The 26270-nt window shown below is 41.6% G+C and overlaps 2 protein-coding genes across 11 annotated transcripts in view; both read left to right on the forward strand.

Annotated features, from left to right (window-relative positions):
* Positions 1-23765, forward strand: part of LOC123504995 (cytosolic Fe-S cluster assembly factor narfl-like) — a 29589-nt gene extending 5824 nt beyond the window's left edge. For 4 of the 6 annotated variants that reach the window (XM_045255993.1, XM_045255995.1, XM_045255992.1 and 1 more), the window contains exons 4-11: positions 546-658; positions 1072-1205; positions 2038-2190; positions 2301-2437; positions 3161-3272; positions 3771-3975; positions 5927-6084; positions 6774-7146. In XM_045255993.1, coding sequence (XP_045111928.1) covers positions 546-658; positions 1072-1205; positions 2038-2190; positions 2301-2437; positions 3161-3272; positions 3771-3975; positions 5927-6084; positions 6774-7015 — 1254 coding nt within the window. In that variant the 3' untranslated portion in view covers positions 7016-7146. Of the gene's footprint in view, positions 1-545; positions 659-1071; positions 1206-2037; positions 2191-2300; positions 2438-3160; positions 3273-3770; positions 3976-5926; positions 6085-6773; positions 7147-7334; positions 8566-23714 lie in introns of those variants that run through there. The other 2 variants (XM_045255994.1, XM_045255997.1) reach the window with 2 other exon arrangements.
* LOC123504992 (trichohyalin-like) overlaps positions 9367-26270 on the forward strand; it is a 335118-nt gene continuing 318214 nt past the window's right edge. For 3 of the 5 annotated variants that reach the window (XM_045255986.1, XM_045255985.1, XM_045255988.1), the window contains exon 1: positions 11677-12287. In XM_045255986.1, the coding sequence (XP_045111921.1) occupies positions 12144-12287 (144 nt within the window). In that variant the 5' untranslated portion in view covers positions 11677-12143. Of the gene's footprint in view, positions 9437-11676; positions 12288-26270 lie in introns of those variants that run through there. The other 2 variants (XM_045255983.1, XM_045255984.1) reach the window with 2 other exon arrangements.

Here is a 26270-nt window from a genome sequence, read left to right on the forward strand (position 1 = left end):
TTGTCCATTTCCATCGCTTAACATTTTTTGGTATTGAATTCTAATTTCCACTTCTGGCTCCATTCCCAGATCTTATTGATATCTCTTTCCGCATGTGTGTGTGTGTGTGTGTGTGTGTGTGTGTGTGTGTGTGTGTGTGTGTGTGTGTGTTGGAGGGGGAGATGGTGAAGGAGGTATGACAAGCATTGAAAGATGGGGAAAAGAATGGGGATGTGAAAGGAGAGAGGTAGACAGGCCTATATATAATACACTTCAGAGACAGCACTAACTAATGACATCTGCCATGAAAAAAGAATAGAAGATTTCACTTTTGTTGGAAATAGAGTAGGAAAAATGCTTCATTAGATAAGAAGCTGATTTTACAGTTCGTGTATAGTTTTCATACTTGTACATGCATATACGTAGTATACTCAGTATCAAATTGAATTGATAAATGTTCCAAGATTTTATTTGCATATTTGTAATTAAATTTTTGGTTATTGTAGTATTAACTAAATATCATAGTTCATAATATACAGTGACTCATGAAGACTTTCCCCATACAGCCAAAGTATGAAAAGGCCAAGATAACTCTCAATGACTGCCTGGCGTGCAGTGGCTGCATCACGTCGGCTGAGGTGGTGCTGGTCAATCAGCAGAGTCATGATGAGTTCTATAGGTAATATAGACAAATCTTTCAGACATTATGAAGTATAAACATATTTTGATGTAGATATAGTGCTTTTTTTTTTTTATCTTGGGGAGACAACATGGACAAATGTCTTGAATTATCAGAAATTGATTATTCAATACTGGTGATATAATTTTTGATATATAATTTTTTATTGAGATTATTTAAAAAATTTATCTATTTGATGACTTTGGTTAGAGGCTTTTGGACAGACTATGCTGTCTTCCTTAGTGAAAGCTTCCTCAAAGTAAGCTAAAGTCATAGTTCAAATGTCAAGGCAGCATATATATGGTGATGAAGTATTGTGCTGTTGTTGATGGAATTCCTTAACATGCTGTTTGTTGTCTGCTACATATTCATATGTTATATTTATGTGATAATTTAACTTCTTGAAATTTCAGAGTTCTTGCTGAAAATAACAGTAGAGAAATTTCAGAGAAGTTGACCATAATAGTGTCCATGTCGCCACAAGCTGTCCTCTCCATTGCTGCCAAATATTCTTTAGGAGCTGATGAATGTGCACAAAAGTTAGCAAGTAAGTTGAGAGGGAAGCTTTGTAGTTCATTGTTGTATTGTTGGATGTGTAATATCATTGTTCTTATTTCATCTCTTTTCACGAGGTAAAAGCCTGAAACATAATTCAGAGATGTATAACAAGTACAGTGGATTGTATACATTTAGCAACATCTATGAAATGTATCACCACATGTAAGATAAAATAGTATTTCATATATCAATTATAGATTTATTTATTACATGTAAGAACATAGAAGCTGTAAGAAGCTGTCAGGCCTGCACATAGCAGTCCCGCAAAGAGCTGTGAGGCCTGCACATGGCAGTCCCTATAATAGAGAAGTGTACAGTAGAAACTGCATGGTGCCTAAGTACTTTCTGTATCAAATTTTGAGGCGTACTACAACTAATTTACCTGAGTGTCTTCCTCAATAATCGGAGCTTAATTTTTTTGTATCAATGTGAATACAGAACTTTTCCATCCATAATGTAAGTATCCACTGAAAAGAGAGATGATGAGAGTTGTAATTTATGCACAGGTGAGCATGTATTGCATTGTCATGACACTTTAAAGTAGCAGCCTATATACTACATAGAAAGAGGCATTTGATTTAAAATCCTATGAGGAAGTGAATCAATAATATGAAAACTTTTCTCATTGATACTTACTGAATACTGTTTTTTTTTTTTTTTTTTTTTGTGTGTGTGTGTGTGTGTGTGTGTGTGTGTTTGTGTCTGTGTTTGTGTATGTTTGAATTTGTTATAGTTGGTCAATAGGACATTTATTGACTTTTTCTTCCATGAATAATATGGATTAACTGGGTTAGGTACTCATATTATTCCATATTTTGCAGGTTATTTCAAGAGATTAGGAGCCCACTACATCTTTGATACAAACTTTGCTCGCAATCTAAGCTTACTTGAAGCTGAGAGGGAATTCCTGAAAAGATATAAGGAAAAGGATTCAGATCCTAAAACTCTACCTATGCTTGCTTCTGCTTGTCCAGGTATGTCAAAGAATTATGTTAGAAATGTTGAAAAGATGTCTGTTTATAGAGTGTAAAGATAACAATAAATTTTAGATGAGAGAAGAATAAAGAAAAGTTTGATATTACAGGATGGGTTTGTTATGCTGAGAAAACACATGGTTCCTTCATTCTGCCATATATCAGCACTGTCAGGAGTCCTCAGCAGGTGATGGGAAGTCTTGTCAAGGACCTGTGGGCTACACAGAAAGGCTTAACCCCTGATAAGGCAAGTGGTGTTAGGGGAATACAGTCTGACTGCAAGCTGTATAGCCAAATTAGAAGAGTCTCAGTTGTCAGTGAATTCCATTCATTACCCATACTGTGATTCACAAGCCTGCGATTCATTCAGAATTTTTTTGGTTAATGCATTTCATCTAGTTTTCTCAAGGCCAAGCCTGGTAATATTGATGGAGTATATTTAGCATCAATTGTTTCTAAACATTCCTAAAGTCTGTACATTGGCATAATGATAGAAAATCTTTTAGCCTTTAAAATTTCTTGAGATACTATAGGGCAACTCCTCAGGTAGTTATTTTTGTGTCTAGAAAACTCTTTTTGCTTAGTGAGGCAGGTGCTAAGGTAAAGAAATGGTAATTGAATAGTTATTGGTAAAAAAAGTCCTTATATTAATAGATAAAGATTGAGAACTTTTGCTCCAAAGGCATATTAAAGTATCACAGTGCTAATTCTTAAATCAGTTGTAGAATGAGATGTCCCTCATTTACCAGAAGAGGTACTTAAGAAAATTGTTGGAAATGAAACAACTTATGGAGAAAACGGCTCCTACTAGATCAAAGGAAGATTTTGTTTGCATTTAACTGAGGGATGTTTCGTGATGTGCTAAGTGAATGAAAATTTAACTTTGTGCTAGTTGAATACAATTTACTATTAAGATAACAAAATCCTATCTGTCTGAGTACAATATTACACATGAAAATTGTATTTGCAGATATACCATGTTACAGTAATGCCGTGCTTTGACAAGAAGTTAGAGGCTGCTAGAGAGGACTTCTATAATGAAACCTTCTCAGCTCGTGAAGTGGACTGTGTCATAACCTCAGGTGAGTTACTCAAATAGAGGCTCATGATGTATTGTTTCAGATAGATGTAAGTGATAATGTTTGAAATGATCACTTACATGGAAAAGGAAATCCATATGTTGAAAGGAAACTCTAAGTAATTATGCATTTGGTGATAAATTATTAATTTGATGTAATCAAGTTATTGCCCTGCATTTTGTACAACATCTTTTATGATAAATGTAATGCAGTACTTATTTGAAAGCTGAAAAGTGATATTGAATCAAAGGTCCAAGAATCTTTTTCGATCAAGTAAACTTTTATTCATCTTGACAAACATATCTGTGTGTTGTTGATAAAATTACTGTAAAATTGTTTGGCATTACTGTAGTTTTACTTACCCAACTTTTCCCTGATCATAAAGCTGGATGAATACTTACTAACTTATTTCTTTGTGCATTACTATGGAGGTGGATGTAAAGAGAATTTTAGTAAGAATTTACTGTCTTGCATTATCATTATTGAAAATATTTCTGACAGTGGAGGTTGAGCAGATGCTTGTTCGAGATGAGGTGGAATTGGTGACCTTGTCTCCTTGTTGCCTTGATGGTGATCTGAGCTCTGGCTCACAGCTCACCTCCCATCCTGGGTCATCGTCAGGTGGATACGCTCACAGCATATTTATTAAAGCTGCCAAGGAACTTTTCAATCAAGAAATTGATGACTTACAGTGGAAAATATTGAGGTAATATATGAAAGCAAACCATATTCTTTCTGAACTGTAGCTATTAGTGATGATCAAATTCTTCATTTGTAAATCAGCAGTTATTTTGTTGTGGAAATTTATATATATATATATATATATATATATATATATATATATATATATATATATATATATATATATATATATATATATATATATATATATATATATATATATATATATATATATATATATATATATATATGATTATCTATCTGTCTACATACTGATATATATATATATATATATATATATATATATATATATATATATATATATATATATATATATATATATATATATATATATATATACATACATACATACATACATACATACATACATACATACATACATACAGTAAGCCCCCGCACTTGGTGAATCTCAGCTTGGTGAAATTCACTTTTGGCGGTAGGGTGGCCACGGACCACTGAGTGCATGCTTGACAATTTGAATTCAAACTTAGCGGTCCCCTGGTGGCCATACAGTGAACCACGCGGCTCCCTCGGTGATGTCAGACCTCTCTCTAAACCTATCAGAATGTAGTGTGAGAGTCCCCTTCAGGCATTTTGTTTGTGCTACCCTCTGTTCTGGTAGTGTGGGAACGAATTCTGGCGATTTACCGCCAACATGGCCTCTACCAGTGCAGCAGGTGGTACCAGTGGGGGTAAGGGCAATGATGGTGGCGGCAAGGACGAAAGTGAGCGAGGGAAACGGGTGGAAAAACAGGAGTTACAGCCTTTATATCATGTCTTATTAGCTTCATTTATTGTTTATTGGTCTGTTTTGTACATGTGTTCTGACATGTGAAGGCAAAAGATTTTATTTCAGCTCGAAAAATGGTATTTTGGGGGTTAAAAGAGGGACTTTGGCAATGACCAAAGACTGATTGAGGCATTTTTTAGGCAATTTATGTGGTATAAAGAACTCGTGCTTGGCGAAATTTGCATTTGGCAGTAGTTTTGCCAGACTAATTAATTTGCCAAGTGTGGGGGCTTACTGTACGTATATATATATATATATATATATATATATATATATATATATATATATATATATATATATATATATATATATATATATATATATATATATATATATATAGCAATGCCACATAGAGTGGTCCAGATTACATCCTCACATACACTTCATTCACACTCTTAGCCTTATCAGCTCCTGATAGAAATTGAAAGTCTGAAGCCTACTGTCCTATGCTCCAGGAACTTTGGCAAATCACTAAATAATGTAAATTCATTGGGAAATGCAAAAAAAGTTTTAATGAATATTTCCTGATCTTGCTTAATTCTGTAATATGACAACTAATGATAGTAGCGGTAGTTTGTCATCACCTCTAATGATGATGAATGGTGTGTCAATTTTATATGGGTTTTTATAGTATCTTACCACACAGCCTGTAGCAATGTTAGTATCATAAAGTCTTTTCTTAGTGAAGAGATCTCATCTTCACCCTCAATTTTCTCAATTAATTGCACTTTGTCTATGTAATTTGTTAAACTATCATCAGACACATATGATGACATTTTACCATCATTTAATGGAAATATTTCAGCATATATCTGTTTGTCCCTCAAGTGGCATGCCATGGCTGTGTCTGACAGCAGTTACATGAACATTGTTTTACTCTGATCTCATGTTTTCTACAAGAGTCACAATAGCAAAGTAACACATCTGTTTGGTTGGGTGACAAAGTTCATATAATGTACTTTCTCTAAAGTTTCATGAAGTGACAGACATAGAATTTTTCAATTATAGTGCCATACATATGTATGTACAACAGTGGTACTGCATGTCAGTACGCAAAGAGCTGCACATTATTTTTATTGGGAATTAACAGGTTAAATTAAAGCCTTACCCACTCAGTTAGTGGGATTTGTACTATTTTGCCACTCAATTTTATTCCTATTTACAGAAATAATGATTTTCGTGAAGTAATCCTTGAGGTGAATGGCGAAACAGTATTGCGCTTTGCTCTTGCCTATGGCTTCCGTAATATTCAGAACTTGGTACAGAAGCTCAAGAGAGGGAAGAGTCCTTACCATTACATAGAAGTGATGGCCTGTCCTTCAGGTAAGGATTTTATAATTTGATTCACAATAAAAAGAGTAAGGATTTATTCCAATACCTGACTGGGCTGACTGTTCTCATTACATTTAAAAAAAAAATGTCCATAGCAGTAAAAGCTGTCTTTTTGGATGTCCAGACCTCTTTTTTATGGATTGACATGTTGGTTCTTTCACCCTCTCAAAAAAAAAAGCACCTCATTTCATCACCGATCAGTGGTAAACATTTATTGATTTGCTCTGTTATATCCATTACTGTTAATGAATTGCATTATTGCACTATGCTTTGTGATCAGATACAGGGAAATAAAGAGAGAAGGCTGATTCTTTAGGGTATTCAAACAGGCAGTGAGGCTGGAGATGAATTATCTTCTGGTAATATTTCACATGCATTTATCTCTGATAGATTTAAGTAATAACAAAACATTTTGTTGAGCCATGATTTTTGTATTACTTTGTATCATGTGCAAACTTTTCATGACTACAGTTTGTATATAAGTACTACTATACGTACTTATTGAATACTGCGTACAGTTGCAAATTGAACCAAGTCTTACTGTTGAGGGTTCTAGCTTAATAGAGTTGCTATATTGTTTTGACAAATTGTATCTGTTACATTACATTCTTATTGTAAGTGAAAAAAAATGGTGCAGTGGGGGAGTGCATATAGATAATGTGATGTATTTCACCTTGTAGGGTGCTTGAATGGTGGGGCACAAGTTCGTCCAGAGAGTGGAATCTCTTCAAAGGAGTTGGTGGCCCAGCTTGAGGAGGCTTATCAGAGTCTTCCTGCATCAAGGCCACATGATGACCAGCGAGTACTGTCCTGTTACTCAGAGTGGCTTGGTGGCCATGACTCGGAGAAGACTCGTCAAGTACTGCATGCCAAATACAAAGCAGTGGAGAAGAATGTGAATGCTCTAGGAATCAAATGGTAGTTATTGGTATGTGTGTGTGTGTGTGTGTGTGTGTGTGTGTGTGTGTGTGTTTGATCTGCTGCAGTCTCTGACGAGACAACCAGATGTTACCCTATGGAGTGAGCTCAGAGCTCATTATTTCTTATCTTCGGATAGGCCTGAGACCAGGCACACACCACACACCGGGACACCGGAACAACCTCGATTTACATCCCGTACCTACTCACTGCTAGGTGAACAGGGGCTACACGTGAAAGGAGACACACCCAAATATCTCCACCCGGCCGGGGAATCAAACCCCGGTCCTCTGGCTTGTGAAGCCAGCGCTCTAACCACTGAGCTGTGTGTGTGTGTGTGTGTGTGTGTGTGTGTGCACATAGAAAATATATTGGTTGCAATAATTGAAAAGGAAAATATAATAGCAGAAGTTAACACTCATCATGATTTATCTTAATACAGTGATTATATCAAAGAGAAGATGTTTCAGTATGTGCTTCACTGTGAAGTTTGATAATAGAATAATTTCACCAAGTAGAAGTAGGTAGAAGATACAGCACAGGTAGATTATGTAGATCGTGGGAAATTTTAAAGATTGACAGTTGTGGGTAGGAGTCACGATTTATAGTGCTGATTTTAAAGTTTGGAATTTAAGAAAAAAATGGGATAAAAGAAGTATGAAGAATGATAGGATAGAATAAAAAGAGTACATGTATTAAAGTGGTGCTGGTGGCGAGTTACTTGTGTGCAAAGATATTGGGAAATGTTTGTAGGCTTGATTGTGAGTGTGTCTGTGGGATGTCATCTTAGCCACCCTTTTATGCAGGGATATTGACATAGTATATGGGTATTGGAGCAGGAAAACAATAATTGTGGTCTTCAGAGAAAAAGATAAAAATGAAATTGCCATTACCTTAGAACAGTCTCATGTCCAGAGATGTATTGACTGTGGATTACATTTGTTTAATTCAGTGGTTGTCAAATTTAAAATTACATTTACTTTATCCTATTACTTTTCAAAGGGTCATACTTATTCTATTTCACTCATCTATTCCATTCAGTTGGTCAGCCATCTTATTGTGGTGCATTTCACTGCTTCCATCACATTACAACTTATTCCTTTTTCAATCCCAGATAATTTATATACACGTTTCTTATCTTCATTCACTCTGACAGTACCACAGACTTGCTGTTTATTTGATACCCAAGTGTCACGAATGTGTGTTGCTGTCCTTCTTAAATAAGAATGTTTTACTTCTTTCTTCTCTATCCTTTCTTTCATAATGTTCCCTAAAGGTCACCACTACTTTCTCCCCTGTACAGCCTTCTCTTTAGTCTCTCCCATGCTTTTGTACACAGGATAGAGTCATTTGATTAAAAATCAGTTCCCCTGTGAGATCATTTTATGAAATGGCCCTGTTACTGAAATGCCTTGGCATAGATGGTGTGGTAAACTTATAAGACAGCTATATCAATATTTTTGAGCAAAGCAAATGTGTAAATATGTTTGTAATATACTATAAATAAACTTTAGCACATAAAATGTAATAAGAATAAATACTATTCCACTTACTCAACTCAGGTTTATTTACAATGTACTATCTTTGATATTTCTTCATTAAATAGAATATCGTAGAGATAATTTTTGACTATATATATATATATATATATATATATATATATATATATATATATATATATATATATATATATATATATATATATATATGCCTTTTGAAGGTTGCAAATTTAGGTAGCACTTAACTGCTGCGGTCTAAACATCAGTTTTGAATCAACAAACTATATCAAGAGGGAAAAGCCTTAATATGTAAAGTGCTCCCTGCAGGCCAGTTTTCTTTCATGTCGCCAGCCTCACGTTTTCTTGGTGAAGGCAGACATTGGGTCGTCTCGTGGTACCAGCTGGGTCCTCGCCAACTATATAGGCTGCTGTCTCTGCTGCTGTTGCTGCTGGTGCCGTTCATATGAATAATCTTAATGACAATGCAAAATCATGGGAATGATCATTTAGAGACGGATGATCAGTATATGAGGTTAGAGTTACACTATGGATGTTAATACATGAAGCTACATTTCTTGATAATCAACAGCGTCAGAAACAAATGGCTGGCGTGTTTTTTTTTTTTTTATTTCAGACAAGATATCGACTTCATGTTCTCTACTATCCTAGTGAGATAATAGACCGAGATTGTCAATTATAACCAAGACGCAGCAGGAGCACTTCAAAGACTGACATAAGCAGTGGTGCTATCAGCGGTGCTATCAGCATCAACATCAGGAAGAAAGCGTGGGCTGGCATGGTTAAGGAAAGAGGGAGGTGGGAGGGCATTATCGGGCTGCTTGGTGAGCCAGGTGTCAGTTTGGCGGCGTGTGAGTGAGTGTGCGCGTGCGGTGGTGCGGCGGGCCGGTGTACAACGTTCACCTGGGGTAAGACACGTGGCTATTCTCCCCAGCAGCCTTTTAGCGGTGTGAGGAGAGGGTGTGGTGGTACAGTACGGCAATGTGGGGTGATTGCTGACGAGGAGTGCCTTAGTAACTTGAGTGTGCACTGCAGCGAGGAGCACCGTATAAACAACTTGTGGCGTGAATGGGGCGGCGGTATGACCTTCAGGGAGTTGTTATGAGGGTAGGATGATGAAGAAGTGGTGCAGGTGCGAGAGAAGATTAGGAGATTGAAGTGCGAAGCAGTGAGGGAATGGAAGGTGGTTTGACTCCTTGACAGATCGTAGCTGCATGTGTCTTACCTGGGGTACCATTACCTTTAACCCGAAAACTGCTGTACGCCTTCTGGGTGGCTTGGCGGCAAACTGCTGTACGCCTTCTGGAAGCGCTCTTTTTAAACAGGCACCATAAAGTTCCCGTGATTCGTATTTCTTTGAAATTATTTTTTTGTGTTCTAATAACCTTTCTTTTAGTAATTTATATCCTTCTAATAAGAATTTGGTTATTTATATCATATTTATAAAGGAAAACAATGAAACACTATGTTTTTATTTTATTTAGTCGACATTGCATTCCTTTCATAGATATTAGAGATTGAGTCTCATGTATGGTAAGAGGAAGCTATAATGTAGTAGTATAGAAGTTGTTTTTGTACAATAGAAAAGAGATAAAGCGAATAAGATTATGGAAACAAGACCATCTTCACTAGACGTTTGTAACACTGTCAGACGTGTCGGCCCGGCCCGCATCGCGCGTCATGAGACATGACTCATCGTCGCTCCTCTCTCTCTCTCTCTCTCTCTCTCTCTCTCTCTCTCTCTCTCTCTCTCTCTCTCACACACACACACACACACACACACACACACACAGATATATAGTATGATATGTATGTTATTGTGGCTTACACGGAACTAATATTTCGTTACTTTATTTATTGTGAACCAAGCAAAAGAGTAGTATTTTAGTTTCACTTATTTATTTTGAACAAAGTGTGAGAGAGAGAGAGAGAGAGAGAGAGAGAGAGAGAGAGAGAGAGAGAGAGAGAGAGAGAGAGAGAGAGAGAGAGAGAGAGAGAGAGAGAGAAAAAAAATTGTAAAACAATAGGGGCTAGAACAATAACCAGTGCATATGCATTTTACTTGACCAATTTATCCATTCCATATGTATGTTGTTTACTCAATATACTTTGATGCCATTTACTTCATTTGCGATTCAAAATATTAGTGTCAGAATAATGGAAAGAATATTACTTATACGGAAATTGCCATTATAGAAATAAAATACTTTTGTTTTATCATTTATTTCTCTTGAAGCAAGAGAGAGAGAGAGAGAGAGAGAGAGAGAGAGAGAGAGAGAGAGAGAGAGAGAGAGAGAACATTCGAGCGTTGAAAACACTGTCCCGTCGACGAACAGTGGCAATAAGCGGTCTGTGTGTATCCTCCCTGCCTCCTCCCCTACCTCCCTCCCATCCCGCTCTCCACAATGCCTCCAGATCCTGCCAGAAATCCATTTTTGTGGCGAAAAATACTTAGAAATATGGTAGCTACAGTAAATTTTGAGTTACAGAATTGTGAAATGAAGTATCTGTGACACATCTTTATAAAGTATATATCTTTCAGTGAAAGTCAATCGTTCGCTGATTTAGCCGCACCAGGAGACACCCTCTGAATGTGAATGCCGCAGTTTACGGGTTAAGAACAGAGATGCCAAAGAGTAACAGTTTCATTAATCGGGTTACGTCCATAAATTGCGGTGATATGTCTTGGCCGCGGCATTCACATGCCATCATGAACGGGCAGGTGGAGAGAGCACGGGCAGTGTTGTCTGAGCAGTGGTAGCAGCTTCGCAGCGGACGCTCTCCGACCAGTTGTTGAGCTATAAATAGTTTCAACGTGTGTGTGGCAGTGCTTCGAGCTGGACCGGTGGTATTGCAAGTGTTCTAGAGGACTTTACGAGGCTCTCTGTCCAGTCTATAAGAAAGAATGGAGCTCCGGAATATCCCAGCTTTAAGCAGCGCGAAACTTGACATTGCTGCGGTGCTTCGCGACACTGTCTCGACTCACTGTGTGGTGTAGGCAAATGAATAGTGTCTCTCCAAAATTATCCTGTGCTGCGCTGATTTTGATTTTCTGAGGTGTGTAGTAGGTGAGAAGCTTGTATGGTTTAGAAACATTAGTGGAAGGATTGTATGTTTAACCTCGTTTCACTCCCTAATATTATTCCAGTGGGGTTTCAGACAGCCTGTTGGAGCAGTGTACACGATCCGAGGTGTGTATAAGTGGAGTGAAGGCTGCGTCCAGGTGATCGCCCGGCCCCTTAAGCTCAAGGAAAATACTTCACGACGAGGATTACACTTAAACCGACCCGATAATTTACGACTTTATCGAATCGTTGAGCCGAGGTGATAGTTGAGTGCGTTGGTATCAACTTGGCTCCGATCTGTAGGACGTCACTTCAGAGATTGTGTCCAAGAGGGTGTCTTCAACTGGCCGTGACCTCTGCGTCCCTGAGGACACCACCTCTGCTGAAGGAAGGGACGGCGGCGGCTACCACTAACTAGGTGCCATTCCACTCTTTGGGTGTGGCATCACAAGTGGTAGCGAGGCACGCGGTGGCCTCGGCATCACCCACATTTCGCCTCAGGTGACCCCAGCTGCTGTTGTTGACGGGCAGCAGCTGAGCCTTGTCCAAGATGTCAGGACGAGTAGGCGAGGACAGTGACGCCCCTAAGGGTCCTCACGGGGGTGGGGCACCCACAATCAATGGCTCTATCGAGGCATCGCTCACTCCGGAGCTCCTCTTCCGTATGAACAAGAAGATCGCACAGCTTACAAAGGTAGGTGTCCATCCCGTTCAGTCACTATTGTTACACTGTTTGTGTTCATAGTTATATAAGTAGATGTATCAAGGGTCTGTGACAAGAAGTATGGTTAACAAAGATGTAATTGTAAGTTTGGTAATGTGAGTTTGTCTGTGTTGATATTTTCTATTATATTTTTCCTTTTATAGACGAAGTGCTCTCCACCCGTCTCATGACGAACTTTGTGTCCACGATGATCGATGGAGTGTGGGCAACTGCTTGATGGCTAGTTATTAATTTTTCTTTTTTATTGAAAACGTAGATTTCCTCAGAGTAACAATGAATGGCATAGAACAATTACACTACATATACGCACTATCATCTCTTCTGTGCCTCAGTCAGGAGTTTCCGCCACGACTCCGTCAGGAAAGCAGTGGCAGGTGTTACTGACTTACTTGTATTGTATATTCAAGCCGAGGCATTGAGACGGGTGGAGAGCACTTCGTCTATAAGAGTTATTTCCTTCTCATGAGGCGCTACAGTGGTCTGCGAGTTGAAATAAAAGCCACAAATGTACATTTTGACGGGAGTCGATGTACCTTCTTCATAAAGAATTATGAACATAGATATACTTAGATGGTGATGTATTTACTATTTTAAGGTAATGTGACTCCTTTTTAGCAAGACTGAGTGATGTAACCTATGGTGATATATTTGCTATATTTCGAGTTCTTTTTTTAGCGAGACTGAGTGATGTTACCTAAAATACCATTGCAACAGAATTAGAATTTAATTTAACGCAAAGACAACAAAGAAAAGTACTTTTAGTAAATCTTCGATGGAATTTTGAAATTCATTATTTACGACATTATTCATGTGTGATTGATATAGTTATATGGACATTTGAGTAGTGCAGGTGGTAGATAAACCTCAGGTTGACCCAGGAATGTTATATTTCTCTAACGTTTCGACTATATATATTCCTCAGAGAGATACAGTGCAACCCTTGTTTTGCGCTACATCTCTTTAAGGGAGACTTGTAGTCGAAACGTTAGAGAACTGAAATATTCATGGATCAACCTCAGGATTATCTACCATCTTCAGTACTCATGTATGATTTCTGAAACATAATAATACATGAAGAGAAAGATCTTACAAACAGTGAAAACATGAGTGGCGAAATGACTGAATTCCTTTGAAGTACAGCTTATGTATGACGACCATGTAGTTCATGTGTGTGTGTGTGTGTGTGTCCTTAAGTAGTGTTCGACCCTGTGCCAAAGTCTTTCCGTGTCCTGATAACAATGATATAACGAGGACTCTTCTGTGTTTGACGGTTTAGTGTGTTAGTCTCTCTCTCTCTCTCTCTCTCTCTCTCTCTCTCTCTCTCTCTCTCTCTCTCTCTCTCTCTCTCTCTCTCTCTCTCTCTCTCTCTCTCTCTCTCTCTCTCTCTCTCTCTCTCTCTCTCTCTCTCTCTCTCTCTCTCTCTCTCTCTCTCTCTCTCTCTCTCTCTCTCTCTCTCTCTCTCTCTCTCTCTCTCTCTCTCTCTCTTTTTTTTTTTTTTTTTATTTAAACATAATTTATACAGAAGAACATGTACCCAAAGGCGCACTGTCGTGTGCTACCTATTCTAAGGGTACTACAATCTATTTCTCTACAATATTTACAAGACTTAAAAATAGAAAATATACAAGATGGTCAGCATGTAAATGGAGCACTGTTCTTTTCACTTCACTAGCACTATTCACGCACTGCACTACACTGAGTGTCACGTCACAAAGAGTGTCAGAGGAGTTGGCAGTGTCTGTCTCCACTTATGTGCCATCAGTTTGACACTGTGTGTGTTCATCTCCTGGACGTGAGGCACCGCGGCCGTGAACAAGTTCCACATCCTGGAGACGCGTCCTGCGAAGGTGCGTTGATGCTGACACCCGTGGGATCGCGGCACCTCTACGGCGTCACCACCATTGAGCACCGTTCTCGTGCTCCGTGCGGTGACTCTCAGAGGATGACGCAGCCCTGCCAGATGTGGCACTCTTTGCACCTGTGCCTTATGGAACACTACGATTGCCGCCACATCTCTGCGGTGTTCCAGTGAATCAAGGGGACGCTCAGGCTCTGGGTGAGGTGGTATTGCAGCATCTACTAGCCGTATGGCGCGGCGTTGGATGCTGTCCAGTCTCCTTCTGTGTGTGGCGGCACAGGACATCCAGGAGAGAGCTGCGTACTCAAGGTGGGGCCGCACCTGTGCCTTGTACAGCAGCAGTCTCCCTTCCTGTCGAGGAAACTGGCGATCCTTCTGAGAGCGGAGATCCTGTGAGAGGCTTTCTTGGCAATGGATTTGACATGGCTGTCAAACCTCAGCCCTCGATCCACCTCCACTCCAAGTATCTTGACGTCATCTTGGAGTGGGAGAGCAGCAGCGCCAAAGACAACTTTCCTGCCATTGCTGCCATGGCGGCTGGGGACCGAGAGACAACCATTGCCTGTGTCTTCTCCGGCGCGAATGTCACTTGCCAGCGAGCACCCCACTCCTCTATCACTCGTAGCTGCTGATTGATGGCCTCAGCAGCCCGCCCACTGTCCTGGCGTGGATAGGTATAGGAGAGGGTGCAGTCATCAGCATAGGCCTTGACTCCTGGCAGTAGCTGGAGAAGATCATCCACGTAGATATTCCACAGGAGTGGGCCAAGAATTGAACCCTGTGGCACTGATGCCTCCACAGGCAGGGACTCAGATGTTTGCCCGTTGACAACCACCTTGAGGCTTCTGTCCTGCAGGTAATTTCCCAGGAGTCGTAGCAAGCCACCCTGGATGCCTTTAGCACGAAGCTTTTCCAGTAATCCGTTGTGCCATACTTTATCAAAAGCTCCAGCTATGTCCAAAGCAACCACTATAGTGTCCTTGCCGTCGTCGAGGGCGTCCTGCCACTGCCTGGTGAGAAGCATCATTAGGTCGGAGGTTGACCTTCCAGGTCTGAACCCAAACTGTTGGTCTGAGAGGAGGGCATTGTCCTTGAGATGGCTACACACCACCTCTGCCACGACCCTCTCAAACACTTTACCCACCACTGACAACAGGGATATGGGTCTGTAGTTTTTTGGGTCCGTCCTGGAGCTTTTTGTGTACAGGAACTACTCGAGCCTCCTTCCACACTGAAGGCCAGACGTTTTCCCGTACACAAGTTGTGAAGACTTGGGTGAGAGGGGCAGCCAGTTCCTGGGAGCATCGCTTCAGCAGGTGCGGGCTGATGTCATCAGGGCCGGTAGCTTTCTGTGTGTCCAGCCCCGCAATAATCGCTTCACCTGCTGATGCGTCACCTCCACCATGGTGACAGTCTTCTCACATTGCTGGACCAGCTGAGGCGGTGGCTGCTGTGGATTCCCCACCTTCATTTTTCCAGCAAACAAGGAAGCCAGCAACTGTGCCCTCTCCTTACTGCTGGTGGCGACAGTACCGTCCTGCTTGCTGAGGGAGGGATGGATTCTTGGTGGCCAGTTCCTGTTTGTCCTTAACAAGGGACCACCAAGTTTTGTTTCCTACGCCAGTGCCACACAGTTTCCGGCGCAGGCTTTCCTCCCACTTTTTTAAGGCCCACTTGCTGGTTACCACCATCCTCCTGCATGCAGCCCTATGCAAGTCCTTGTTGCGCCGAGTCGGGTTCCTCTTGTAGCGGAGCCAGGCAGCATACTTTGCCTCAGCAGCAACACGGCAACGGTAGCCAAACCATGGCTGATCCGTCGGTCTGGTGGTGTATTCCCTGTGTGGGACGTGGCGTCTCTGGAGGGCGAGAAGGTGAGAGGTGAGTGCAAGTGCTTCACTCTCTGCTCCTCCCTGTAGCAGAGTGGCCCTCTCTCTCTCTCTCTCTCTCTCTCTCTCTGGTTGACTGGCAGCCTTGTCTCGGTGATTTATTGCTTTGGACGATATACAACCAAAGCATCTATTTATATTGTTTCATTTATTTATCTGCCTTTGTTTGTTTATTATTTGTTTAGGTTTTTCAAGTGGGGAGAGTGAGGTGGACTGGACGGAAGAGTATGGTGTTCCTAGTGTTGGTGGTGGTGGTGGTTGTGGTGGTGGTGGTGGTGGATGACGTGGTTGTAGGGTAGATGGGGAAGTTGTGGTGATAGGGATGTGGGAGGTTGTGGTTATTGGGGGTGGTGAAAGTAGTGGTGGTGGTGGTGGTGCCAAGTATAGCTGTGGTTTGTCTCCTTTTACCATGCTGGCACCCTCCCTTCCTTCTTTCCCATCTTCTCCTCCCCTCCTCGCTCACCCTTCCCCTTTCCGTCTCTCCTTCCTGTACCCATCTCCTGCTTAATCCTCCCTCTCTTTTTTACCGATTTTCTCACCATAAACTACACTGCTACTAAGATTAAGATATCTGCACTTACCTTCCCCAATGCTTCATCCATTTGTCCTGCTTTCCTCGGTTCTTCAGTAGTCTCTTCACGTCCTCCTCTTGCTATTCCCCACCCATTTTCGATGTGGGACACAACAGGTATGAGGTCGCTGGCACCTCCAGATACTCACGTGAGAAGCCACACTCCCTGGTTCACTGAATTCTATGCAGGGGACGGTGATACTGAGAGAGGATATAGCGGCCTCGTCAATATAGCATCAACAGTAGTACTTCATGCCATGCCACGAGGCAACAACTACATGAAACTTCTTACATTGCTTTGACTTAAATCTATGTCTACAATAGACACGCTCTTTTTTTTAGTACAGTACTCAACGTACTTTTTTTTTGTTAACAGGGTAAGTAGACAAGAAAACAAAGTACCTTGTTTCCTAAGGTTTGCGATATTCGAATTTTTTATCACCACGGTTGATATTTTGTTTGAGTAATGTAAGGCACTTCATGTTATGCTAGGATGTAGCCTAGACTAAGTTAGATTAAATTACCTAACGTAACTTTACTAATCTTAGCATACCCTGAACCACCTTGTGATTACAAACTGATAGTTCTAATAAAAGCCTGTGATGAACGTGGCGGCAAAGAATATGATGTGGGAGTAGTCACGTGGACGTGTTGGTACTGACGTCACTGATCAGCTGGGCATCTGACTGCCAGTCGCCAGGTGAGGGTTGCCTTCCTCTCTCGTTCCTTCTTCGCAGGCTGTGAGGAGTTCGCCTTAAATGGACGTTGTCTGGGAAAATAACCTGAATGCAACTGATTCTTTGCGCGAAGTGTTTCTTCAAGCGCTACATCGTGCTGGCAGTGATAACATTAAGCTAACGCGAGTTAAACAATCAATAACAATAACAACAAACAAGCAATGTGTTCAGGTACTGATTGGCAAGACTGACGAAAATATCCTCAAGGGCCACTTTTCACTCATGGTCAGCCGCAGTGAAACGGACGGGCGAAGAAGGCGGCGCGGACAGCAGAGCCAAAGACGAAGTTACAAACACCCTTCAGGTTTTACGAGCGAATCTTGAGACCGTGAGAAAGAACCACCTCCACTGCTGCCTCCCTGTGTGTTGCTGTGACGTGGATGCCCGTTTTGGGTGCTCGAGCTCGACGAGGTGTGGTGGGTCCTGCTTTTTTGGCCACGCCGCCGAGCCAAAGGGTGGCGGAAGGGAAGGCAGAAGGTGGGGCGCGGTGACTCAGCTGTCAGAGAGAGAGAGAGAGAGAGAGAGAGAGAGAGAGAGAGAGAGAGAGAGTTGGAGGGTTAGGGCTAGACAGACAGAGGCACTGGACACAAGAGTTACGCGTTTGTCTCCCTGTCACGTCACATGTAGAGACTGATCTATTGCTTTTTCCCATTCAGGATTTCATTACGACTTACTTGATATATAATTTCTGGATAGATTTTCGATTTCATGATTGTATAGCTCGTATTCTCTCTCTCTCTCTCTCTCTCTCTCTCTCTCTCTCTCTCTCTCTCTCTCTCTCTCTCTCTCTCTCTCTCTCTCTCTCTCTCTCTCTCTCTCTCTCTCTCTCTCTCTCTCTCTCTCTCTCTCTCTCTCTCTCTCTCTCTCTCTCTCTCTCTCTCTCTCTCTCTCTCTCTCTCTCTCTCTCTCTCTCTCTCTCTCTCAATAGACTTGTACACGCTTTAGCTTCTCTTAAAGGTAACACAGTCCTCCCCTCCCCCTCGGAAATAGTGTGTGCTGCAAATATTAATAGTTGGCACAGTTTACAGACCAGCCTTGGGCCAACTTGAGAGACGCTACACACACACACACACACACACACACACACACACACACACACACACACACACACACACACACACACACACACACACACACACACACACACACACACACACACACACACACACACACACACTTGGAGAAGATGTGGCTCCTCTTAATTTTGGCCTCACGCAGGTAAACAAATAAAAAGACAGATCTCCTTCACCATTGTTCTTTTTTGTCTTCTTGTCTTCTCAACATCTGACTTTCTTTGCGTGTCCTTCTTACTGCTGGTTCGTTTTGTTGTTTACTTCCTAGTCAGTCCGTCCATAGGTTCCCATAGTCCGCTGTTGTTCTCTGGTTATAAAGACTGTATTGCAGTTGTTCGTCTCGACTGGTCAAGACTAGTCAGCATTTTGATTGAGGTAAAGGCAGTGTTATATGTTGCTCGTATTCTTCTTTCTACTTCTTCTTTCTCCTTCTTTTGGCTGTCGTCATCATCTTCCTCCTTTTCTTCCTATTCTTCCCCTTCCTCCTCCTCCTCCTCCTCCTCCTCCTCCTCCTCCTCCTCCTCCTCCTCCTCCTCCTCTTTTTAGCTGTCGTAGTCGTCATCTTCCTCCTTTTCTTCCTCTTTCTCCACCACCACCTCCTCCTCCTCCTCCTCCTCCTCCTCCTCCTCCTCTTTGGTTGTCGTAGTCGCCGTCTTCCTCCTTTTCTTCTTCCTCCTCCTCCTCCTCCTCCTCCTCTGTCTCTTCCTCTTCCTTCTTCCCCTTTTTTACCCCCCCTCCCTCATGCTCTGAACGGGGTTTGACAGCGAAAGCCCTAAGCGAAAATAAACAAATAAATAAGCAAAGAGACACGTTACGACATTCTAAAGTAAGAAAAATAAGAATGAATAAATAGAACGAAATATCATTCTCTTCGCGGCTTTCATGAGAATTGCGCGATGGGAACTCTTGTGTGTAAAGTTAATGGTGTCATAATTTCCATCTGTAACAGTTTAACGCCACGTACCTTTTAATACTGGTAGTTGAATAATCTTTAAACTGGGATGATAAGTGAGTTTAGAGGATCAAGACATCATCCTCACCCTAATTATCATTATCCTAATTATTTTCATCATCGTCATCATCAACTAACTTTTTGCTGTATCATTTACTCTCGTATTCTCCATTTTATTCCCACCGATCGCGAAAGACACAAGTTTGAGCGTGGCGCACCTTGTAGCGCGTTAGAATATTCATGCTTGTAAGTGCTGGCGATGGCTGGTGTCTGCCGGTCAGGTGGTGGTTGGTGGTGGTGTCGGCTGCGGCTGTATCCATTTCTGTAAATGACGTAATCTAAGCGAGTAGAGTTTAGCGAGAGAGAGAGAGAGAGAGAGAGAGAGAGAGAGAGAGAGAGAGAGAGAGAGAGAGAGAGAAAAGAAGAAGGGGGCGTGAGAGAAGAGGGGGCGCAGCTTGGCCGGGTGTCAGAGGGAGCGGGGTGGGGATCTGTCGCCTCTCATGAAAGCCAACACTGTGACTCACTTCCTCGTAAACAGAAGCCTAATACCCTTCATGTCCCCGGAACAGTGACGAGGTGTCCACTCTGGGTACAAGTGTGACCACATACGGGGATGGCGAGACGGGCAGGCTTCTCAATGCTAGGTGTTTAATTCTGTTACTTGATTCTGCTCTGGGATTTGATGCAGAACTTCTCGTTCTCTTTAATCCATTTAGCACCTTCGGTGCTGTTTGTCTCAACGGGATGCTTTCACCACTGTACCTTTACTTCATAACAAAGCTGTGTATCCCAGTGCACTGTTGCTCCATTGGAACATTGTCTCTCTGGAACGCTCTTCCTTACCAAAACGTGAGCTTCATGGAATGTTCATCTTATGGAACGTTTCTCTTTACCATACCGGAAATACTAACCCATTAAAATAAGCCGTATTATAATTTTCATAGGGAAAAACTGAAAGTAAAAGCGGCAGTAAGTTTCGTCAGAGTTGTAAACCATACCTTGCCGTCATTCGCCGCCACGTCGCCTCAACAGGATTATTATTAGAACATCACGAACAAAAGGAGTGACGTGCAGCCCCTGCCATTACTTTGCAGCCCCTCCCCGTAATAGCAGGGAGGGAGGGCAGGAAGGGAAGCAGTGAAGGGATGAGAGCGGCCACCAATATCGATGTTTGTGGCAGAGGAGGAAGGGGGAAAACTATGAGTGCAGAAAGAAATGAGGGGAAGCTTGTGGATAGTGGAGGATGGAAGTGACACCTGAGAGCTGTTGGGTATGGAAGAAAATTAGATGGTGGAAGTAGCGAGGAACTACATATTTGTTTGATAATAGAGAATATAGGGAGGGAAGAGAAAAGTGATTGAGGAAGAGACGACAAGTGGAAGGATAAAATTGGTGCTAGTGATAATGATAGAAATAATAAATCAAAGTAAAATTCACTAAAGAAAACGTTATTCTTTTGTGAAGTTAATCATTATATTTTGTATTTTGTATCATTGTATTTTGTGAGTTTCCTGTGTCATGTATTTATGTCTTCACGCCAAACTTGCAACTTGAGGATGGACTTGATGGCCGAGCTGTGAGCGGGGGACTCCGTGGAACAATCATATAACTCGCAAGGAGACCGGTGAAAGCCCTAAAAAAAGCATGAGTGAGTCAGCCCAGCGACCCCCAGGACCTCGCGAAGAGAATGATTCACATATACATTTGACTGGTGTATTTGCAAGGCCAAGTTTGCTACATACAAGCATTAGGTAGAGGGAATTGTGGGTGGCCGAGTGTGTGTGTGTGTGGTGTAGGGGTAGGGTGGCTGATGTGTATTACGGTGTGTGAGCGGCAGGGGGAATGTAAATGCCCACGTAGTCTCACAGTTTCAGAGTGATTAGAAATTAATTTAACATTGGACTGGCTTATATTATTGATTCAAGAAAAGAGAATCGTTGTTAAAGAGCTCTGTGGACTGGTTTTTAGGAGTATAATTGCCTATAACACCGAAGAGGACTATTCCTTGCTGCTGCTGCTGCTGCTGCTGCTGCTGCTGCTGCTGCTGCTGCTGCTGCTGCTGCTGCTGCTGCTGCTGCTGCTGCTGCTGCTGCTGCTGCTGCTGCTGCTGCTGCTGCTGCTGCTGCTGCTGCTGCTGCTGCTGCTGCTGCTGCTGCTGCTGCCACCACCACTACACCACCACTACCACCACCACCACCACCACCACCACCACCACCACCACCACCACCACCACCACCACCACCACCACCACCACCACCACCACCACACCACCACCACCACCACCACCACCACTACCACCACCACCTACCACTACCACCACCACCACCACCACCACTACCACCACCACCACTACTACTACTACTACTACTACTACTACTACTACAGCTATTACTCTTACTGGTGATGCTCCTGTTCTGTCTTCTGTTGCTCCCAGTGTTAGCATTGCTTGGTTATTTACTGCTGGGGTGTTTAATAATTTTCCCTTTACGTTTGGCGTCCGTTGAATTTATCCCTCGTCTCCGTGAGTATCATGTTGTTACCAGCACCGCACCGGCAAGACGAGGATCAGGCACTTCCATGTCATGTCCGCGTCCGTCACGTGCGAGGAATCTGGGTGGAAATTCCCCAGGATTTTCCTACCGAGAGCCTGCAAATTATTGTTCCGGTTATAATTTTACTTTTGATATCCACCTTGGAAATGTTTAATTTTGAGGCTCGCTATTTTCGATTAAAACTTATCATTTTTTATACGATATATATATTTTTTCCCAGGCGAGCTCACTCATTATCCTTCCCGATACATTTCAAGGAATTCTTTTATTTTCACGTGATGGCAATTCAACACCGAATTTCACGGAATGAAAATTAACCAGTTTATTTTTTCCTGCACCTTTATTCCCTGCTTTGCGAAACATCACATATTTTGACGTCTACTCTCTGCGGGATAGAAAATGTGTATACTTAAGCAAGGCGGAGGAAAGAAATATGAACCTTGATCTTGGTCGACATTGCGGAATGCGTGACTGTGACGTGACACTCAGTACCTTAATTCAAAACATTTCTATGTCACACATCCACTATACATTCAAAACGTTCAAAATAAACTTACAACAGTTTCTATGGATGGCTTTACGATTCTAGTGAAAGATAAATAATATTTCCATAATGATAACAGGATAAACAGTCTTAAGAACCAAGTTAATCATCTCTTTGGTATCTGAAAATAGTCGTGGCGAGAGAGTAGAGCGTTTCAAAATACAGAACTCGATCTTTTCCATCCTGTGACTGTCGGGTCGGACCAAGAGAAAGGACGGGACGGGGCTGGTGCAAGGTGGCTAAGATTGTGGTCAAATGTCCATTGTTCCTAAATTAGAGCAGGAGAAAGGAGTGGAGATGCAGTCTGTCATAGGGTGTGTATGGATGAACGGATTGGAGCCAATGTCAGGAGGCTGCGAGTGATGTACAAGTGAGTGGATAGAAGTGCGTCGTTGGATGTGGATTGTGTGAGTTATGAATATCCTAGTATAACAGAATCTAACCTAACTTAATTTAACCTTACCAGTTCAGATCTAACCTAACCTGATCTGATATAACTTAAACTTAGCCTAACAAACCTATACACAGATAAATCTAACCTATCTACCCCAATCTAACCTAACTTAACCTAAACAGATCTAACTTTATCATAACCGAACATAATGTATCCAAAATTAACCTAAAAAACTATAGGGTAGACTTAACACAAACCTTACACGACCCAACTTAACCCAACCCAACCTAACCCAACCCAATCCAGCCTAACCTAACCCAACCTAACGTTACTTAATTTAACCCAACCTAATCCAGACTAATTCAATCTAAATTCACTAGTGGACGTAAGAGTCTGTATGTGAATGTGAGTAGGTGGAACGAGCAGTAGGAGTCGTGAGTGTGTGTATGTGTGTGTGTGTGTGTGGGCGTGCGGAGTGACAGGCGTGGCAGGCAACGTGGGGGAGTGCGGGTTGGGAGAGGAAGTAGTATATGTGCTGAGACTTAGATCAAGATAGATTTTCGAGATTAACTTTTCAAATCCTGTCGGCAGTGCGTGTGGTGGGTTTCAAAAATATGTGTGTGCTTTTTTTTATCCTCTTCATTCGGTTTCACGGTCGTGTGTGTGTGTGTGTGTGTGTGTGTGTGTGTGTGTGTGTGTGTGTGTGTGTGTGTGTGTGTGTGTGTGTGTGTGTGTGTGTGTGTGCGCGTGCCCGTCTTCCAACAGGTGCCTGCTATTTCTGCCTGTTTACTGCCCGGGAGGTTGGCATGTGTGTGTGTTTGTTCCTGCAGGTGTGTGTGTGTGTGTGTGTGTGTGTGTGTGTGTGTGTGTGTGTGTGTGTGTGTGTGTGTGTGTGTGAGAGAGAGAGAGAGAGAGAGAGAGAGAGAGAGAGAGAGAGAGAGAGAGAGAGAGAGAGAGAGAGAGAGAGAGAGAGAGAGAGAGACTGCAGACGTAGAGGCAAGACATATATGGGCTTTAATCCTCCTCATGGGTGCTGCTGTGATGGTCCCTCCCTTTCCCCCCCCTCTCCCCTTTGTGCCAAGCCCCGAGGAAGGAAAAGGTTAGTAATTTTAAGGTGAAGACATACGGTTTTCTGCCTTGATGTCTGTGTCTCAAGGTAAGTCATCCACGGATCTACGGCGTCATTCTCAGATGTCTGTCCTCTGAAAACCATATCATTTTCTTGATGTTTTTTTTCCTCTTTCCTTCATTCTTTTTTTCATTAATGGGTTATCATATTAAAAAAAGGCTATTTTCTTTATTTTCTTGGTTTTATTTTTTTCTATATGCTCATATTTTGTTTTATATAAAAAAAACACTGGATTTTCTTGGTATATTTTCATCGTTTTCTTCTCCTCAATAACTTTTTTCATGTTTTAACCTTGAAAAGCTATAATTTTCTGCAAGCTTTATTTTTTCATTTCTTTTACGGACGTCTATTTATCAATATTTATCGTTAGTTTGAGAAGCATAAAGTTTCATGAAGTTTTGCGTCCTTCTTGTACTGTACATGTTTACCTGTTTTGAATAAAAAGAATATTTGTAAATAAAAGCAAAGATATGAGTAACTCTCTCTTTTTTAATCTTGAAGGTCCGTTACTGGGAACGAGTTATTCACGGCGTAGATAAAGTCAAACAGGCAACAGGCAACACCTCGAGCAGTGAATTTCTGGGGTTGTCTGATCGTTGCTGTCACTGTGAGGAGGAGGAGGAGAAAGAAGGAAAAAAAAAAAGAACAAGGGAAAAAGAACTGTCGAATGAGATTGTAGAAGAAATATAAGAGAACATGATAGGAAATGGAGGAGGAGGAGGAGTAGGAGGAGGAGGAGGAGAAAGAGCGGCGACGGAGAAGACGACGAGGATGAGAAACGAAAGAAAAATGGAAAACTATATAGGTGTCAAGATAGCACAGTAGAAGAAATACAAGGTTACAGAATGAATGTAGTAGGTAAGCAAAGTAAGGAAGAAAATGAGAAAAGAAGAGTGCCGGAAGATAGAAAAGGGAACATATGAAAGGAGAAGAGGAAAAGAGAATGAATGAAGCGAAAGAAATGAAATGTGAGTGAAGGAAGGAACATGGAGGAAAGAAGGGGAAAGAGAAGGAAGGGAAGTATATGGGGGTGAAGAAGAGAAAAAATGGAGGAGCAAAACGAAGGAAATGAGATGTCAGTAAAGGAAGGAAGATGGAGAAAAGGAGGAGGAAGAAAAGGAAGGGAAATATTTGTAAGAAAAATTAGGGAAGGAAATTAGTGAGCGGCCAAAATTGGAAGAGAGTTCTCGAGTAAGGTAAGAGGAGAAAAAAAAATAAAGAAAATAGGAAGGGGAAAAATGGTAGAAGGTATAGAATAGAATTGAAAGGAAGAACTAAAGATAGACAAAAAAAAGTACACGAGCGTTGAAGAAGGAAGACTGTAGAAAACTTGTAAAAAAAAAAAAAGAGAGAGGAGAAAAGAGGAAGATAAAGACAATCCGAGTAAAAAATGGTGAAAGGAGAATTACTGAAGTTAAGTGAAAGGACAAAGATGGAAGGAAGAGTAGGAGAGGAGGAGGAGGAGGAGGAGGAGGAGGAGGAGGAGACGAAGTAAAGGTAATAAAAAGGAACAAAAAAACAGCCAACTTCATGTCATCACCTATCTCATGCTGGCTACATGTTCCTCTTTTTTTGTTGTCACTTCTATAAGAGGCAGCTTTGGGTAGGAATGAGCAGGAGGTGGGCGAGGGTAGCACATCAGACAGGCCAGGTGTGGACCAAGGGTAAAGGAGTGAACGGGCCACAGATAAGCCAGGGATGAGTTAGGGGTGAGACAAGTGGTAAATACGTCGTGGTCATAAGTTGGATGATCTCTCGTACTCATTTCTTTTCTCGCTTCCCTTCGTCAGTCTTATTTGCGCATTTGGTCGGTATTACTAAACGTTTTTGCGTCTGATCTACACTATTCTTTTTTTTTATCTTTTCATTGGCTCTAGTTGAAGTCCTTGTGTGCTTTTTTGAGGGTTTTCATGATTATATTGATAGTTTGATTAAGGGTGATACGAAAAATAGCACATATGGTAACTTATGCAGTCATTTTTTTTGTAGCTTTTGAAAACAATTCTCAAGAAAGAATGACGCGTTTGCATGCTTTGTTTTGATTTTTGTATTTATTTACTTATGATTTGATGTTTTGGTTTTCTCATATATTTTCCTACGTACTAACTCCTACTCCATTCTTATCAAGTTGATACTCCTGATAAGTCACTTCTCACTTGGACAGGACAACATGAACCACCTTAATCCCCAACTTCAGCACCTACAATAATGACAAATTTTTATGTTTTGAAAGCAGATTGTCAGCCGATCAGAGAAC

The sequence above is a fragment of the Portunus trituberculatus genome, chromosome 17 (genome assembly GCF_017591435.1).
Source record: "Portunus trituberculatus isolate SZX2019 chromosome 17, ASM1759143v1, whole genome shotgun sequence".
In the NCBI taxonomy this organism is placed as follows: Eukaryota; Metazoa; Arthropoda; class Malacostraca; order Decapoda; family Portunidae; genus Portunus; species Portunus trituberculatus.